An 18,900-nucleotide genomic window follows, 5' to 3' on the forward strand; every position below is an offset into this window, starting at 1 on the left:
TTTTCCTGATTCTTTATTTTTGTCTCCATCCCCGGTTCGTGGGTTTTGCGGGAGGAGCCGGGGGGGGGGGGAGAGGCGCGTGAGACCTCCGGGCCGCCAAGGGGCGCTCTTAGGTCGCGGGTCCCGGGGCGCCGCGCATGCGCACTTCCGCGCGCGCGCGCCATGGCGGAGACCCCGCAGTTGAAGAGGAAGCGGGCGGAGGAGGAGGGCGAGAATGAGAATGGCGGGGCCGCCGCCGCCTTCTCGCTGTCGGACCTGCGGGTGCGGCGCGTCCTGCGGGAGTCGGCGCGGGACAAGGCCATGTTCCTGCACGCGGAGGTACCGGCGGCGGGGTGGGGGGGCGGTTGGGCCGCCGCCATGTTCCGCGCTGAAGACTCGGCCCCGCCCACCTGCGGCGCGCGCTGTGTGGCCACGCCCCTTCGTCGAGGCCACGCCCCCCCGCGGGTCCAGCCTTCGGGGACCCTCCGACCATCCCATCCCAACTCCAGCCAAACTGGGGCAGGAGGCGGTTGCTGCTCGTTATTGCAGGCCTCGGGTTATTGTTTCTTACTGGTATAACTTGCTTTTGGGTCCGAACAGCTTTTTTGTGCCTGCCGGGTAAAGTGGTGTTGAATTGCGAGTAGGATGCTGGCTCTGGGGCTGTAAATAGTATAGACGTGTCCATTGAGTGCCATTACAGGGAAATTTGTTTTAAGTCCAGGAGCTTTATGGCCAGAGAACCTGGCTGTGGCGTGGGAACCATGCTTCAACTCCTGGCTTCTGGAGATATGCATCCCAGTCTCGGGACAGTGGGTTGCTGGTCAGTGGGGAACAACTGGTCCCAGACCTCCTCTCTGCCCTGTGAGCCTGGCAGGGTTGGGAGCCCCAGGTGTTGCTCTCTCTGGGTTATGTGGTGAGGCCTCACCTGGGTCCTGTACAGGCAGGAGTGATTCAAGGTGGGGGGTGTTCCACACCCAGCAGCTCCCAAAACCACCCCGCTGAGCCCACCTCTGGATCAGGGCCATGGTTCCTCAGAGCAGGGCAGTAGTGAGTGCTCCCTGCCCCAAAACATGCTCCCTGTCCATGGTGCAAATCCCTACACCTGTCTCTGCCCTCTTCCTGGCCCTCTGGCTCTGCCTGGTCAGCTGGGGAGCATCCAAGATGAAATCAGGGTTGTTGTGTCAGTGGGAATCCTGGGAGCATCCGGGGAGGTGCAGGTAGGCTGAGTCATTGCCCACATCCCATGCTCCCCCAGAAACCACCTGTGTTCCCTGATGGGGGCCAAATTCCTGCTGTGCCTCAGGACAAACATGCCTCTTGGTTTTGGATGGGCTGGACTGGACTGAGGGGCTGTGAGGTGTGTGCTGTGGTCCCTGACCTCAAACTCCCCCCCCAGCACTGGATCCGTGATTGCTGACCGCTTTATCCCTTTTTATTCCAGAGGATTGGCCTCTCTGGAGAGGGGACAGATGCTGTAGTCATCCTGGAAAAGACTCCTTTCCAGGAGGAGAAGATCCCAGACTTGCTGAAGAAGGCAATGAAGGCGGAGCTGCAGATGCAAAACGACATTTACTGCACGTTCTACCTGAGCCCTCCCCCAGAGCTGAGCGGTGAGTGCCCTGGGCCTGGGATCCTGGGAAGAGTGGCTGGGATGCTGGGATGTGCTTCCTGCCCGCTCCAGAGGCCAGGATGCAGCGACATGGACAAGTGCTGCTGCCGAGCATGGCTCTGCCACCCCAGCTGTGGTTTGGTGACAGCAGCACAGCAGGCCCAGCTGGTGAGGTTGGGTGCTCATTGCTGCTCTGAAGGAAATGTCTTACTCCCAGGGTTTGGATATTGTTCCATATCATTCCCTTTTCCCCACGCCATGGACATGTGGCTCAGTTCATGAGCTGCTGAGCAGCCATTGTTTCATCTGTGCCTTGGTATAAAGGTGCAGAGGGGCTTAGGGGGTCCAGGGCTTTCTGTGGGTTTTTGTCACTGCTGTCAGTTACTCAGGTAAGAGTTGTCTCTTCCCAGAAGGTTTAAATTGAAAACAGCCTCTGCAGAGCACGTGCAGCTCCTGCTCATCCCAGGGTTGGCACCTCACAGGCTCTGTTTTTGTCTCCTGGTAAGGGCAGGCAGCTCATGTTTGAGGGGTTAACCTCAAGTGCTGGGGGGATTGGCCCCATCTCCCTGCTGATTTCACACATCTGTGTGTTACCAAACTCTGTGAATAACAGACTGTGACAAGGACAGATGGACACATTGGGGAGCTTCAGTGGAAGGCTGTCACTCTGTGAGAGGGATTCTTGTCATGGTGGAAAAGTGTCCTGTACTGGGAAGCAGGTGTGGGCTTTGGGCAGGCCAGGTACTTCAGTTTTAATCATGGAATCTTAGAATGGTTTGGGTTGGAAGGGACTTTAAAGCTCATCTCATGCCAACCCCCTATCATGGCCAGGGACACCTTCCACTATCCCAAGTTGCTCCAAGCCCTGTCCAACCTGGCCTTGGACACTTGCAGGGATGGGGCAGCCACAGCTTCTCTGGACAACCTGTGCCAGAGCCTCACCACCCTCCCAGGGAAGAATTCCTTCCCAATATCCCATTTAACCCTGCCCTCTGGCAGTGGGAAGCCATTCCCCCTTGTCCTGTCCCTCCATCCCTTGTCCCCAGTCCCTCTCCAGCTCTCCTGGAGCCCCTTTAGGCCCTGGAAAGGGCTCTCAGGTCTCCCTGGATCCTTCTCTTCTCCAGGTGAACCCCCCCAGCTGTCCCAGCCTGGCTCCAGAGCAGAGGGGCTCCAGCCCTTGGAGCATCTCCGTGGCCTCCTCTGGACTTGCTCCAGCAGCTCCACGTCCTTCTGATGTTGGTCCCAGAGCTGGAGGCAGCTCTGCAGGTGAAGTCTCACCTGCACAGAGGGGCAGAATCACCTCCCACAGTTAATTCCACATGAATGCTGGTATGTGCTTTAATTCTGGAAGTGTAGTGATAAATGCCATGTCAGCTCTTCTGTAAACACAACAACAGCCAAACAGGTTTAACAGAGGCAAAATTAATCTGAGTGATTGCCTTTAAGTAAGACTTGGTTGCAGCCCCAAATTAAATTTTCAGGATATTTGACGTGCCTTCCAAAAAGCACTCCTGTTTTAGCTCTGTTCCCACAGTGTAGGAGGAGGCACTGTCTGGATTTGGGAGCTTGTGAGTTGTGCAAAGCTCCTCTTGTCCTGTGGAAGTCTCAAAATTAAAGGTTTCAGTGGCAGGAAAACACTGTAACACCACGGATGTTGTGGGAAGATGTTAAAGCCACGCTTCCTCAGCTGGAAAAGCTCCTGCTCAGGCTCCTGCTGTGCTCCAGCCCGGCTGGAGTTGCAGTGATTCCCACGAGGTGGCATTGCAAGCCTGAAATCCCGAGGGCTCTGCAGCCCAGCCCTGCCAGCCTTTGCCTTCCTTGCAGCAGCGCTGTGTGACTCCAGCACTACTCTGATAGTAGAATTCCTCCTTTTCTTTAAGGCTTATGCCAGGTGTGAAACCCCTCTTGCAGATTTGAATGGGGAATAAGACTCTGGCTTTTTTTCTGCTGAGCTTTATCTCTTTAGTGAACTTTTAAATCTGTCTTTAAAAGGTAAGTTTTTGCATAAATATTACCCAGTGGTGCATCTTTACTTCTAACCCCTCCTTGGCACCACTCTGCTTGCTGAGCACCCCTGGGCAGGAGACCAGGAGGGCACTGTGGAGCTGGAGCTGCTCTCCAGGCTCCCTGTGGTGGAGCTGAGAGCGAGGAGGCTTCTTCCTTCCGAGCAATTAGCACCCAGCAGCTGTTCTGTGGGTACATGGCTGGAGGGCAGCTGGGCTGGCACCGGGGAAACACCCGTGTGTGTCAGGAGGGGAAGGAAATTGCCCTTGTGGGCTGAGTCACGGCCCGAGGACGAGGTTGATGTGAGGAATGCAGCTTAAAAACCTAAACTGGAGAAATTGCCTGTGAGGCCTCAGAGGGTGTTGGGGTTTGACTGACCTGGGATGGTGAGTGGTTGTGTGGAGACCCAGGGAGCCCTTGTAGGGGGTCTGGATGCAGGGTTAGAGAGATGCAGGAGTCTGTCTCCTGGTCCTTGCAGGTTTACACCTGGGTACAAGACACAGTAAAATATTTTGTAGAAAAGCTCAAACTTTGGCATTGAGCAGTTCATGGAACAGTCCTGGGTTGTGGTAATGTGGGATAAAGGAATTCCCCTGGGGAGTTTCACAGCACCCTGGGCAGCTGAGCCCCCCACACTCAGCCCTTGCTTTCTAAGGTTAAATAAACCTCGAGACTGAGGAAATGGTGACGGTGAGTCACTCGTGCCTCGGGTGTGCTGAGGGTGTGAGGAGCTGCCTCCCTGTCCCTCTGCTTTTCCCAAGTGCAGTTCCCAATGCCACCTCTGTGGTCCCAAGTCCCCGAGGTTTCTTCATTCAGCTGGAGTTGCTTACAGCCTACAGTGGAGATTTCCTTCACCCTGTCCTTGTTGAAATGTTGGTGCCGCTCCCTCCGCGCAGTCAAGCCCACGCAGGCCCCGTGCAGTGACGGCTTGTTTGCGTGGTGAAGGCAGGGGAGGGGAGGCCAGACAAAGCATGTTACTTGAGCAAACGACTCCCCTCCAGCCTGGGAAGAGGGATTTTGCTGTGGGAAGATGAATTTTGCTCTGCTGCTGCTGAAAGATGAGATTTTTTTTCAGGGCTGGGAGCACACCGGCGTGAAGGCGGCACCAGATGAGTCTTGCTCGGCTCATTGGTTTTATTGCATATGTCAAAGCTAAAATGGAATATAACGTTTCCAAACCAGCCAATAATGGTCAGAGTTCATCTGAAGGGCGACCCAAACCCCCAGAGTGAGGAGAGGGAACTTTGTGAGCGAGTTTGTGAGGAGTAGTAGTATCAGAGCTGGTGTAGCTGCGCTGCTACCAAAGCGCATGACTTATTTTAAGGCCACTTGCTGGATGTTGCCTTGATTTAAGAGGCAGCTTATGCCTAGAGGTGAGAGATAGTGGTGGAGGAAACCCAAGCCTTGGGCCTTTCTGTTGCAGGGAAACAAAGGGCTGACTTTATAACGGCAAAGATTTTCCTGCTGCCAGGGATTGATTGCAAAAGCCAGATGGTTCAATCAACCTGTTCCCTGATGACATCCAGCTCCTCATGCCCGTTCAGCAAGGAGAGCTTAATGTTTCCAGCAGAAAGTCTCCTCTTGCCTGGCTGCTGCAGGATTGCGTGTTCCACAGCACCAAAACCATGTAAGGGCTCTTATCAGTCCTTTAAGGAACCTTTACATGGGGCTCAGGCTTATTAATAACATCTAAAACCAAGCACAACGGGAGATACTCTGGCTCCCTCACTCCAACACAGGGTGGAGAAATTATGGGAAAAATAGGAGAGTGTGGAAGGAAAGTTTTCAGTCATGCAGGAAACGATCTCTGTCCCAAAAAGAGGCTGGTTTCCGTCAGCAAGGAGCTGAAGAAACTTGCAGGAGCTGCACTGGGAAGGCCTGTCTGTCTCCCGGTGTTTCCATGCTCCAGCTGCCTCTGGGGCTTGCCCAGCCAAGAAACCTCACATTTACACTGAAATCAAAAGCTGGAGCCTGAAGCTGTGTGAGTGTGGGGGTGGTTTGGGGGACAGTGGGAGGTATCACCATGCTTTGCTCTGTGTTTTGAGGGGTGGTAACCTGCAGATTTCCTCTTTGCAGTGGCTGTTGCAGCTGAACCCACCATATCCTGGGATGAGCCCCAGAGCCCAGGCAGCTGAGTCACTGGCACTGCCCCTGGCTTGCCCTGGCATGTGCTGGCCATGGAGACTGGGAGCTCTTGCAAGCTTTATCCTTTTGGGCTTTAATTCATTCACTAAGGAGAGCCCCAGCTCTCTGAGCCAAAGCTGTGTCGTACCTGGCTGGGGTTGGGTTGGACTCTGGTGTTCCCATGTGACCCCTGTGCAGTTGTGATCCTAAAAGTAAATAAACTCTTTATGCAGCAAGGGCGAGGGAGGTTGTGTGCTATGTGTTGGCTTAAGGCATTATATATTGGCTTAGAGCATTCTATATTTACTTAGGGCTGCATCCAAGGAGACACCTGATAATGGGAAGGCAGCCCAGAGCTGCATGTGGCAGGAACAAGGCTGGCAAAGAAAACCTGTCAGAGTCCAAATGAAACGTCTCTGTTGTTCCCTGGCTTTGGCAACTTCCTGCACTTGATGGTCAAGTTGATTAGGCACGTTGTAAACCAACACTCAGCTTCCTGCTAGCACAGGGAGGAAAAAGCACACCACAGGCCCAAAAGCAGAAACAGGTTCTGCCTGCCCTGTGGCTCCCTGGGAGCTTTAAATCTGTTTAAAACAGGCTGACAGTGCTCCATGTCAGTGCTGCTGAGTGGGGTGGGAGAAGCCACCACCAGCCCTCTCCTCACTGATGGGCCTGGAGGAGAATTTTGACAGAGTCTGGGGACAGTGTGGCCCAAAAGGGGAAGAGGCATCACTAGTGAGCTTGGAGTGCCCTTTCCTATGTGCATGAGCTCTCTCTACTTTGTGTTTCATCCTTTCCTCCTGGCAACAGCTGCCTTCAGCTCTTTTTCCCTTCAGTTCCCCAAACTGAGCTGGTGTTTTGATTCTTCTTGTGTCTTGGGTTGTGTTTTCCTCTCTTGCTTTTAGCAGAAGAAGGGAGGAGTGTGTGTCTGGTGAATCTGAGCATCCTTTTCTCCTGGGCAGTTTCCCAGCGTGGTGTTTGCCCTCAAACACCCTTTGTAGGGTGAACAGCCCAGTCAGTTTTCTCTGCCATGGCAGTATTTGCACCTCCTGCTCATCCAGGTTCCTTCAGTTAAACCTCCTGAGTTTTTTTTATAACCTCTGGTTAACTGATGGTCGATCCTGACTTCCAGAATAAACCCCAGATGCTCCGTGATGTCCGGGGCTGGCATTTGAGAACTGATGTGACTTGGGCGTGAGGGGAGACAATCCCTGACCCTTCCACCAGCTCAGAAAGCCCCATCACATGTCCAGTGGTTCCTTACCCTGTTTCCAGGCTGGGGCAGGTTTTGGGTGCCCCACAGCCTACGTGCTGCTCTGGTGCACGTGGAGCCTGCCAGGAGCAGGCCTGGAAAGGGGAGTGTGCGGCCGCGCGCCAGCGCTGGAACGATCCCGGGGCGAGCCCAGTCTCGCGGTGGATGGTTCCTGTGTCCAAGCCTGGGCATCCTGTGTGCAGCTCCTAAGGACTCTGAGGCTCTGAGCAAGTATCAAACAGCCTCTCTGGCTGCAGTGATTGATGCTAATTAGCATTGCTGGGACATTTTGGGGTTGATGAGACCTTTAGAAGGGAAATGATCATTAGTGAACCACAGCCTCTCCCCCTCTCCTCTTGCAAACATCTGCTCAGCCGCAGCTGCACGTTCAGGAGTTCTGTGATCTCTGATTTAAAGCCCCCCGAGTGCTCTCCCCCAATGTGAGCAGCCCTCTCCAAACTGGGGGGGTGTCAGGGAAGTCATTCTGGGTCCCCTGCAACCCCAGGCACTGTGGTTACCATCACCCAGCATGGAGGGGCTTCTGCTGTAGTCCCTGCTCTTCTTTTGGGGTCTAAAATTAAACTGTGGAAGTTTCCGCCTGAGGCTGGCTGTGGTATTTTATCTTTTGCCTTTTTTGTTTTCTCCCCAGTGCTTTGCTGGTCTTTTTAAGTGAGGAGAGCTACAGCCTTGTCTTTTTTTCTTTGGTATTACATCATCCTACTAGAAGTGCTAATAGAGTCCTGGAAAACAACCTTGTTTGAACATGTGTATGGTGGGAATCAGACCAGACTGCCCTTGTGGTTTGCATTTTCATATTTCATGTTACCAGCATTTTCCTGTGGATTTCATTAAGCTGGGTTTGGCATGGAATGAAAAGGCAGAGTCTCTGAGCTTGTACAGCACCGACCTTAAAAAAACAGAAACCAGAAAACTAAAAAAGGCTCAAACCACCCTAAATCCTGGCTCTAGGAACAAATAGGTGTTTATATTCAGTGTCTGACTAACATATAAACATATATAAAGCACGAGGCATGGCTTTGGTCATGGGTTTCCATGGCAGACCCTGGGCACAGACTGTAGCGTTCACAGTGCCCCAGCCACGCGCCTCAGTCCAGTCCAGCCTGCCCAGGGTTTGCCTGGGCTCACAGGGCTTTTCTCCTCCTTGCATTGATGTTTATGGCAGCTCTGTGTTAGCTGGGGAGGCAGAGGCACTCCCATGCCCTTGGAGTTGTGTCAGGCTTTGTATCACACGTCCAATCTTGGCCAAAGAGGGATGTTTGCCAAGGGTTTTACCCCTTGTGGGTAGGATTTACTGCTGCCAACGTCAGAGCTGCCAGGTCAACAAGGTGAACACTTGCAACCTGTTTAATGCCACAGAAATTAGACAGCAAAGTTCTAATCTTAAGGCAAACAGAAGATGTTTTTTTCTGCCAGAGTAAATGGGGAAATGCTTTCTGTGGGCAGGGGGTCACTCAGCCCTCTTCCCTCGGCTCATCCTGCTCTGTGTTGACCCATCAGCCCACGTTATTTGCTCTGGATCTGTCCCTGTACCCTTGACCTCATTGCCTCCTGCACTTGAGCCTCGAGGCCAAGCACCCTGAGAGCTCTGGGAAGGAGCTGCTTCTTGGAGCTCCTCTGGGTTTGTGGCTGGAGAAATTTGCTGGGTGCATCCTGTGAGCTTTGGATTAGAGTATGAGGAAGCAGCATCCCTGTCCCTGGGGTCGTGTTTCCATCCTGGTTGTTGTCTGCACATAAACCCTGCCCTGGGAGCTCCAGCTCTGCCCTGATGTTGCTGATAGGCTTGAAAGAACAAGTGTGGGAAAACCCTTCCAGACAGCAAACTCCTCCACCTGGACTGGAAAGACAGGCCCTGGCTGTGTTGTTGGCTCTTCCTTCCTCCAGAAAAGCAGTGGCAGTGTGGGAGGTTAAAGCAGTTGTTTGCTTTCCATGTCCATTTTCCCTCACGCTGTTTTAGTGGTGTTTCTTTAAAATGTCTTAGTGTGGCATTTATTGAAAGAGAAAACAGATTTACTGGGGACTGAAGGAGGCAAATGTGGGTTGGTAACTCAGTCCCCGTGTTTGTTCCTAGAGATCAAGGCCACAGTGGTGTACCCTGCCACGGAGAAACACATCCAGAAGTACCTCCGGCACGAAGTGCACCTCATCCGGGAGACCTGGGAGGATTACCAGAACATAACCCTGCCCTTCATCCAGTCCCAGAGCTTCAGCATCCAGGTATGGAAACCACCACCTGCCCCTGCAGAGATGATGTCTTTGGTCTCCAATGCTCTGGGCTGTCAAAAGTCTCCTCCAGAGCCCAGGCTGTAGAGCTGGGAGTGCCCTGCCCCATCTCCCTTTTGGTTGTGTTGTCGGCTCTGTGGTGCTGCCCCCTCTCCTCTGGCTGGCTGGGACATCCTTTTCTGTCTTTGCAGAAAAACATTTGCCTTGGACCTGTACTCCGAGTTGCCTTTCCCAGGGTTTCTGGAGAAAAGCTGAGGCACTCCTCCTTTCCAAGGGTGGCTCCCTGGGCGTTGGTGCTGTTCTCTGGGCTTTTTAGGAGTCTCTGGGGTGTTGTGTAAATGGAAAGGCACAGATTGCTCTTAGATTCCTGCATCAGAACTCACTCCTCGGGCTTTGGCTGCAGCTCCTGCCATTCATATTCAGTCCATATTCTGTGTGGTGAAACTGTTACTTTTAGCGTTCTCCTTGCCCCAGGGAGACCCAGACTTTTCCCCTTTTTGACTTTCCCCCTCCCTAACTTTCTCCTTTAGGGACCAAAGGAGCACAAGTCTGTAGGGACCAATTTGTGCCAGCCTGTGCAGAAGGGGGAATAAAACAAATCCTGGGATTGCTGAGGTGATCCATTAAAAATAAGCCCCCAAAACCAATGAGGGGGCCTTGGATACCCCCCCCACCTCTTTCCTGCTGCATTAAACTGCAGCATTTGTTAGCTGGAGAAAGGCAAGGGTGTGTTTCCACCTGGTCACAGCCTGTAGGATGTTTTTGCTCCCAAAGCTGTTGAGTTTCCTGGTGTAGCAGCTGCCCTCAGGAATGGCTTGAGCTCTCACTCTGCCTCTCCCACCAAGTGCTTGTGAGCTGATTTCTGTACATGGAAACACATTCCTGGTGACCATCAGGAACATCTGCTGAGGAATCATGGTCAGCACAGTCAGTCCCTGACCTTTGGGGTTTGATAATGCTGCTCCTTGTCTTTATCCAACTGGTTCTGCCGAGTGGAAAGGAAAATGTGAAGGGTAACAGAAGTACCAGGGGACCACAGAGCCGTCTGTGTTTCCTGCTGGAGGATGCAGAGCGTGGATGCTTTCAGGATAATGGTTTTATTGTGGTACCAGTCCCTGGACATGTGTTCTCCTCGCTGGGCTTGTGCTGGGAGCAGCAGGGGCAGTCAGTCAGCTGGGGACCTGCCCCATCACGAGGCAGCCTTGGGTTTAAAATACAGCTCATCTGATCAGTGAACTTATTTAGGGCACTGATAGCTTGGCACTTGTGATCAGAGCAGGCACAAAAACCCCAACAAAGACCACATTTCCATTTCCTGCTGAGCTTCCTGCTGAGCTTTCCTTCCAGGGTCACAGAGCACAGCGAGCTTGTGCCATGCTTTCCAGAATCACTGGGAGAATCTAATCTCTAAGGTGTTGCTGAGAAGAAAAGGCCAGAAATTTAAGCAAAAAAAACCCCAGATCAGGGGAGGAGAAGTTGCTTTCTCCCTCCAGATGTATTCACGTCAGTTCACAGTGATGCTAAGTTTTGATTAGGTTAATTAAACTCTGGATGGAGTTCCCCTAAAGTGTCTGGTGTGCACAGCACCCAGAGAGATTTGTTTGTGAGACTGGCTGCACCTCCTTTACCCACCTGGGGCAACCAGGATGTTCCATACCCATATTTGGGTGGGGAAAATGATGTTTCCAAACATTCTCAGCTTCCAAGCTCCAGCAATTTCCTGCTGCCTTACGTTGTCTTCCGGGAGTATGGCTGGGGACTCCCTTGGCAGTACTTAAGCTAGGCTTAAGCTAGAGCATAATGTGCATTTTGGAGGTGTAAAGAAGGATGCTGGAGCTCAGGCTGGGAACCAGAGAGAGCAAAGATGCTTTTCTCTGGTTTTACTCTGTTCCTGATCCCTGGTCTCTGCCATTTCCAAAACTCTTCTCTGAATGGTGCTTTGCTTTGCAGGAGGAGCATGGGGGGATTAACCAGAGCAGGGCTTACAGAAGTCTGGAGGCTGGAACTATAAATATGGAAGAAGAAGAGTGGTGAGCTGTTTCCTAATCAGCCAGGGAGCCAAGAGATGTGCACTGCCCAAAAAACACAGGCCTTTTGTGTCCACCCCAGGAGCTGCCAGCAGCCAGGGCTGCATCCAGCTCAGGCTTGTGAGCAATCTGCGCCTTCCTCTTTGGACAGGGAACAAAATCAGCCAAGTTCCCTTCCCAGACCCTGTTGTAAAGATTTTGGTGCAGCTTGGGGGGTAAAAAAGTGTAAACAGCTCCACGGTGCTGCAAGTGATGTGTGCTGAGCCCCACAAGAGCTGAGTTCCACTGCTTTTCACTGAAGTGCTCATAATATCCTGTAGTTTGTTGGTTGTTGGAGGGTTTTATGGATAATTATTTGGTTGTCCTAAAAGTCAAACCATTGGAGTTGGGGTTTTTTTATATTCTAGTTGCAGGGAATGTGCAATAATCCATGAGCTTGGGCTAAATGCACCTGAGATGTTGGGTTTTATATTCTCTGCTGGTTTATAAATCATATGTTTCTCTTTCAGTGGGTGTATAATATCCTGGAGAAGAAAGCTGAGACCGAGAGAATCGTCCATGAAAACCCAGATCCTTCCAATGGCTTTGTTCTAGTTCCAGATTTAAAGTGGAATCAAAACCAGGTTGGTTTGCTCCTCTAATGCTGCCTGTCTGAAGGTTATCCAGAAGAAATGTCCATTTTCAGGCTACAAACAGCACCCTGATGAGAGTTTTAGTGGGTGCCTGTGTCCTTGTGTTCACGCTTGTGCCCACTGTGGATGCTGCAGAACCCAGGCTGTTCTCACTGCTGCTGGCATGTATTTATTGGGTTCACTTCCTCTCCTGTATCAGCCCAGATGTTGTTGGGATGTTTTTTTAACCTGCATATTTATTCCTGCTGAGCTTCTCTGGGTTTTTTTTTGCAAGCCTTGACTTTAGGTGCAAGAATGTTATCCTTTGGCTGCTGCAATTAACTCTCCTCCACAGCTTTAAGCAGATGGTCCTTGGCTGCTGAGCAGCTTCTTCACCCCTCGGGGGAGTGGCCACTTGGTGAAAATGATTTTTAAGCCCAGGCAGTAATCCTAAATTGAGAAGTATTTCCTTGTGCTCCACCTCCCTTTCACGCTGTACTTTTGGGGAGATGAAACTCCAGACACCTCCCCCCTCCCCGGGAAGTTGGTGGCGTCAAAAAAAGTCCCCTTTGTGTTTCTGATCCTCATCTGCTTCTGCAGGTGTCAGGCAGGGAAATTTCCCATATGATTAAGGCTTAGGAATGAAACTAAAACTCGAAAAAATGGGAACACGAGCCTGCAATGGTGGGCAGCACCATCCTGTGTGTCCGTGTGGGGAGCAGCTGTTTGTGGTGCGGTGCTGAGTTGTCTCGGGGAGTGACCTGGGGAGCACAGACACCACTGCAGGGTGGTATCTGCTCCCCGTGAATTCCCTGCACATCAGCTGCTCCAAAAATCCCCTGCTGAGCTGTGATGGGGTAACCAAGCTCGAATTTCCACTTGTTCACCGGAGGCACTACCTTCTTCCTGGAGGGACTTTGCAACAAGTCAGGCTTTCAGGCTGTGCCACTGTGCCCTGTTCAGTGCCCTTCCAGGGGGGACAGTATTTGAGGACCCTAAAACATGCAGCATGCTGTCCCTCTCCCAGCTGTGAGCAGTCTGGTGGAAATCCTTACTTGCTGCAACCAAGCTTTGCAATTCACATCAGGATTGGGCTAAAATTTGTGCTTCAGCTTCCCCTAGAGACCTGCTGCATCCACGTCTCCCAGCTGGCATGGTCAGGGAGCACCTCAGTGGTAGGATTTGTCCTTAGGGGAGGCTTCCCCATGCTCCTGTCGCCTCCTGGAATGTTGAACAGGATCTTTTGGATTTCTCCCTGACTGCTGAGTTGCTGTCTGCACCCTGGTCATCCCTGGAGCGATCCGGGCCCTTTGCTGGTCTGGTTCCCAGGCAGCCAGCCAGCATCCCAGGAAGGGCTGTCAGCTTTGCCTTTGAGCCAAGGAATTTCATCTTGGCTGTGGGTGACCCTGAGCCAGAGCTGATCCTGCCAGCCCTGGGGCTGCCTGGGAGCACTGGTTCCTCCCTGGAGCACTGGTTCCTCCCGGGAGCACTGATTCCTCCCTGGAGCACTGGTTCCTCCCAGGAGCACTGGTTCCTCCAGGAGCACTGGTTCCTCCCTGGAGCACTGGTTCCTCCCTGGAGCACTGGTTCCTCCCTGGAGCACTGGTTCCTCCCTGGAGCACTGGTTCCTCCAGGAGCACTGGTTCCTCCCTGGAGCACTGGTTCCTCCCTGGAGCACTGATTCCTCCCTGGAGCACTGATTCCTCCCTGGAGCACTGATTCCTCCCTGGAGCACTGGTTCCTCCCTGGAGCACTGGTTCCTCCCTGGAGCACTGGTTCCTCCCTGGAGCACTGATTCCTCCCTGGAGCACTGGTTCCTCCCAGGAGCACTGGTTCCTCCAGGAGCACTGGTTCCTCCCTGGAGCACTGGTTCCTCCCAGGAGCACTGGTTCCTCCCAGGAGCACTGGTTCCTCCAGGAGCACTGGTTCCTCCCGCCGCATCCCACCCAGCCAGCGAGGCCGCCGAGTGGAGCCGGGGAAGCAGACACAGCTCCCAGCAGGACTCTCTGAGCCCTCCCTCACGAGTCCTGTCAGCAGCATTGCCTCGCACTCGCTTAGCACCTGGCCCTCAAATCATGCAAATTCACCTGGAATTATTTTAGGCTGATGGATGGGAGGAAAATTTCTCCCTCGCGCTGTGAAACCTGCCGTCCTCAACCTTCTGGGTTCCTGCTGCCCAGCCTCAGTAGTGGTTGGAGGTGGTTTCTTGGAGTTTTTGTTATCACTGGGATTTTTGGGTTTGGGTTTTTTTTTTAATTTTTTGGTATGTTTTTTTTCCCCTCCACAACTTTTGAGTTGGTTTCAAACCCGCAGGAGGCCCGAGGCGTTGCCTGAAGCGATGCCTGCCATGACATCATTCCGGGCCTTTTTAGCAACAGGCTTATTTGTTTCAAACAGCAACATGCAGATGTTGTTCTAAGGAGAGGAGCTGTTTGTTTTCCCTCCCACCAGCCAGCCTGGAGCCAAAGAGCACAACCTGATACACTGTCTTTTTCTGGAGCTGTGCATGGGAATCACATGGAACAGCCCTGTTGAGGGTCCTGAGAGCATCCTTTGGCACATGCCTCTGTTTCCAAATAGCCACGTGGGTTTCTCACAGTGCTGAAGAGATCTGCTGGGTTTCACACATCCAAACCCTTCAGTGTTTGTATTAGAAAGTCACTAACTGAGCTGAAGGAGACTGGGATTTTAATGTTTTTAAAGCGTAATGATCCACAACCTTATGTCTTGTTAAACACTGAATGTGATAAGAGCTCCAGGAGATGCCAAAGGTCTGGCTGAGAGCTGCTGAACGGGCATATTTCAGTGCCCTGAGGTTGTACAGTGACCAATTAGTCTCAAAAATTGTTATTTATAGAACTGCTTGTGACTGGAGAGTGGCCAGCTGTTTGCACAGTGGAAAAGTGGGAAGCTTTTCACTGGGAAAAATCTACAGTTGCAATTTTGGCCTCTGTGGTTCACTGTAAATCCTCATCTGAGCAGGGAGATGAATCTCTGAGAAGGCCATGGAGTGTGCACGGGGGGTGCTGGCAGACCCCAGGCACCTTGGTGACCCCCCACGTGGCTGGGTGGGCACCTGCAGCAGGTCTCCAGCCTCAGTGCCACAGGGACAGCATTTTTGAGGTGCTCAGGGAGATGTTGTGAATGTGCAGGGGCAGCACCGAGCGCGGTGCTCGTGGTGTGAAGAGCTGATCACTCCATCTGCCTTCAGAGCTGAGAAGGCGTTTGTCATCCCGCTGTTTGTTGGTTGGGATGAGGCTGTTCTCTTCTGGTTATTCCTGGACAAACCCCAGTTTGTCCAGAAATGTTCTGAGGTGCAGTGGGTTTGTGGGTGAGCACATCCTGTATGGGGAGATTCAGCCCAGCCTGGGTGTGGGTTGAACACGAGGGCAGGTACCCCTGTATGACACAGGTATCCCCATATAACAGAGCCTGGGAAGCTGTGGATGGTGTGTCAGGTCCAAAGTGCTGCTGCCTCCATCTGCTCTCTCTGTGCCCCCTGCATGCCCCTCTGTCTCTGCAGCTGGATGACCTGTACCTGGTGGCTGTCGTGCACCGCCGGGACATCAAGTCTCTGCGGGACCTCACGGCCGAGCACCTCCCGCTGCTGAGGAACGTCCTGCAGGAAGGGAAGGTGAGCCTCAGGCTGGTCCCACACCACTGTCCTGGCCCGGGAGGGCTCAGCTGCCTGTGCCAGGGCACTGCTGGGATTTTCTGGCACAGCATCTGCCTGGGAACCGATAACCAGGAGATGATATATCACAAAACAGGGCTGTGCTGCTCTCTCTGCCTGGAGACCCCGATCCCTGCTCTCCATCAGCACCTTCCCAGGTCATGCCATGTCAAAGGTGCTTTAGGAGTGCTCCATCCTTCCTGTTAACAGTGAGCTCCCCATCCTCCCCATATCAACAGCCTCCTCCCCGACTCCTTCCATCCTCACCAGCTGACGTGTTTTTCCACAGGGTGTGTCTGGGAGATAGATGTGCAGGAGCTTCTCTTTCCTTCACTGCGTTAGATTTTGGAAAGTAATTGCACTGGGGAAAGTGGGAGATTAATTAAGAGATTAGCCAGGGGATTGCAGCGCATAGAGCAGGAGTTCACTGGTGCTGTTTATAGCTTTAATTACACTGGCTGGTCACAGGATCCCTGTCACTCCCTGAGTGAGCCGGAGCGATAAGGATGGAAGGGAAAATGATAGGAGTGGAGAGCACGTCCTGTCACGGAGGGAGAAAAGTGGGGCAGCTGGAGGCATCACTCCATCCCTGCCGAGGCACAGAGGGTGGGAAGAGCTCTGCCCTTCACAACTTCCCCCTCTCCCGTGCAGTGAGGAAGCAGAAATCCCTTCTGCCTTTCCCTCTGCCTTCCTTGCCATCCAGGAATGCTCCTTTCCGTCCATCCCCGGGTGTTGGCCGTCCTGACCTGTGTGTTTCCTGTCCCTAGGAGGCCATAGCGAAGCGGTTTGGGGTGCCAGGCTCCCAGCTAAGGATCTACCTGCACTACCAGCCCTCCTACTACCACCTGCACGTGCACTTCACCGCCGCGGGCCACGACGCGCCGGGCAGCTCCGTGGAGAGAGCCCATCTCCTGGCTGATGTCATCGACAACCTGGCCGTGGACTCCACCTTCTACCAGAAACGGGCCCTGACCTTCCCCCTGCGGGCTGATGAGCCCCTGTTTAAGAAATTCCAGGAGGCAGGAAAAGTGTGAGCAGGGAGAGGCGCTTTTGTATCATATTTTTTTAATGAATAGCTCTTTTACTGGTTTTTTTTTTGGTTTTTTTTAAGGTTTTGTTGCTTTCGTGTTTTTTAACTCTGTTTTTGTACAAGATGGGGCTGATGATCCTTTGCTATGGAAACTGTGTTGTCTGTTGAAGTCCATTAAAACACTGATTGAATAAACCCCTTTGAGTGTGCTGGATTTTACCCTGGAGTGGGCACCTCTGGGATGCAGCGAGCATCCAGGAGGGTTTGGGCAGGAGGAGCTGTGTGTATCCATCTTCTCCAGCCAAAGGACCATCCCTGTCCCCAGATGTCAGCCCAGACAGGGGAGTAGCCAGACAGACGGGTCCAAAAAGCACACTGTCCTTAGAAAGCTTCATGTATCTCCTATGAATTTACCCCTGGGAAAGGGATTGCAGCTTTCCTGGGGCAGGGAGGGGTGTCTTGCTCCAAATGAATCAGTGAGTAACCGAGTCCTCGCCCTTCCCGGCCGGCTCCGTGGAGACAAACGCTGTGTGCTGCCTGATCCCAGCCCCAGAGCCATCACCTCCACTGCTCCTTCATCATCTCCATCTGAAATGACCTTGTGTGCAAGGGCAGCCCTTCCTACCAGAGCCTGCTCAAGGTTTTGCAAAGATTATGGGGGGGGGAAAAAAAAATAATAGTGCTCTTCCTTCTGCCGAGGGGGTGGTGGGGCAGGGGAGGGCCAGGAGTTGGACTTCATGATCCACTGTGGTGGGAAAAACCAATTTCTCTGTATGGAGAGAGCTTGCTCTGCCACCCAGCCACTGATTCCACTGGACACCAACCTCTAAATTCTTCATGAGCTCTTGGTGCCAGAAGGGGCTCTGGTTTCTGATCAGTAACCGAGGTGGAATCGCAGGAATCATCTCTCTGGCACCCAGTTCTTTGCTCCTTTCCACACGCTGAGCTCCAACAGGGGTGTTTTGTGTGGTTTTTTTATTTTTTTTTTTTTTTGCTGATGGGAGGAAAAACCAGATGTGATTTGTTTTTTTCAGGGCTGCTGCTGTGCGTGGAAGCTGCTGTGATGGAGCAGCTGGCTGGAGTGCAAGTGGCATCATCAGGGCTGCCCCAGGGCTTTGCTCAGCTCATCCCATTTATAGATATTCAGGTCAGGCAGTTCCCTGGTACCTTTTAGTAGCAGGGAGAGGCAGAGCAGCTGGATGCAGCCACCTTTCCTTATCTCCCTTCAGAAATTCCCATTTGCTGGGTTAACAGTTGGACTCCACGATCTTAGAGGTATTTTCTGACTTATTCTATGAGTCTAAAACTCCAATCCATGGTAAGAAAACTGCAGTGATCTCCTGGGGGAGCCTTTCCCTCTTGCTTCAGCTCTACCTACCTCTGGAGCAGTGCACAGCAGGGGCCAGAGTTGATCTGGGGAGCTGGGGAGCTTTAGGATCTGGAGGTGGTCAGTGGGGTTGGCTGTCCCCTGGCTCTCCTTTTCCCCAGGTTTTAAGCTGCTAAGGGAAAAGGACGATTTTTTTTCAATACCAGAGCATTTTCTGTGCCAAAAGGGAGCTCGGTCTTCCTGGATGAGAGAACATCCCAGTTTTATGTCCCCACCCAGGCCAACCCAGGGAGATGATTAAATAACCCATCCTGTCTCCTGAGAAGCCTCCCTGGTCCTCAGGTACGGAAAAAACACCCTCAGTCTTGAAAATAGACTCTCTGAGGGTTGTGAGAGACAACCAAGCAGCACATCTTCCACAGACCATCTGTCTGGCTCCTGCTGGAGGAATCGTTTTCCTGGGAGACTAGTAAGCATCACCCATCTCCCTGGGGAGCTGTGGGATAGATGGGGCCAGGGATGGGGGGCTGTCCCTGCCTGTCCCAAGAGAAGGGGTCAATGGGAAGGATTCTGATGGATCTGGAGCCTTCAAAGGATTTTTTGAGGTCCTGGGGCTGGGTCTGCAAAACCAGACAGTGTTCCCAGGCTGTGGCTTGGGGAAGGGTGAGTCGAGGTGGTCGGCAGGACAAAGCCAGCTTGTGCTGGGCATGAATCACCCCATTCTTGTCCCTGTGGAGCAGATGCTTCGAGCCTGGCCAAGGGCATCCCCTTCCTCCTTTATTAACAGATCCTGCTTGCCTGGTGCCTGCTTTGGCCTCATCACCCTTTCAGAGCCGTGGTGTGATGGCAGAACCTCCTGCCCGTGCCCTCCTGAGGCAGGACACCAGTCCCATTCCTTGCTGCTGCAGCCGGGGCGTTCCCTAAACCCTTTTATTTCCGACTGGCTCTGCACTGGGTGATGGCAGAGCTCGTTACAAAATCACTTCTCAAACAGCCCGGATTTCCCCCCCCACTCTCCACTTT

General features: G+C 52.8%; 1 protein-coding gene across 3 annotated transcripts; it reads left to right on the top strand.

Annotated features, from left to right (window-relative positions):
- Positions 1 to 37: 37 nt before the first annotated feature.
- Positions 38 to 16,745, top strand: DCPS (decapping enzyme, scavenger). Of its 3 annotated transcripts, none has more exons than XM_032709663.1 (6): positions 38 to 318; positions 1,421 to 1,589; positions 9,058 to 9,203; positions 11,746 to 11,859; positions 15,371 to 15,481; positions 16,288 to 16,745. In XM_032709663.1, exons 1-6 carry the CDS (start codon positions 163 to 165, stop codon positions 16,552 to 16,554), a joined length of 963 nt encoding a protein of 320 aa, XP_032565554.1. In that variant the 5' UTR covers positions 38 to 162; the 3' UTR covers positions 16,555 to 16,745. The 3 variants fall into 3 exon arrangements, with proteins under 3 accessions (XP_032565554.1, XP_032565555.1, XP_032565556.1); XM_032709664.1 differs by lacking the exon at positions 38 to 318 and adding an exon at positions 549 to 1,196; XM_032709665.1 differs by lacking the exon at positions 38 to 318 and adding an exon at positions 1,214 to 1,336.
- Positions 16,746 to 18,900: the final 2,155 nt, after the last annotated feature.

The sequence above is a fragment of the Chiroxiphia lanceolata genome, chromosome 23 (assembly GCF_009829145.1).
Source record: "Chiroxiphia lanceolata isolate bChiLan1 chromosome 23, bChiLan1.pri, whole genome shotgun sequence".
Taxonomy (NCBI): Eukaryota; Metazoa; Chordata; class Aves; order Passeriformes; family Pipridae; genus Chiroxiphia; species Chiroxiphia lanceolata.

Excerpts from the sequence above, each read along its gene's own strand:
- DCPS (XM_032709663.1), top strand. The coding sequence starts at position 163 with ATGGCGGAGACCCCGCAGTTGAAGAGGAAGCGGGCGGAGGAGGAGGGC. Across the intron at positions 1,590-9,057 it reads CCCTCCCCCAGAGCTGAGCG|AGATCAAGGCCACAGTGGTG; the intron begins GTGAGTGCCCTG and ends GTTTGTTCCTAG. Across the intron at positions 11,860-15,370 it reads TAAAGTGGAATCAAAACCAG|CTGGATGACCTGTACCTGGT; the intron begins GTTGGTTTGCTC and ends CTGTCTCTGCAG.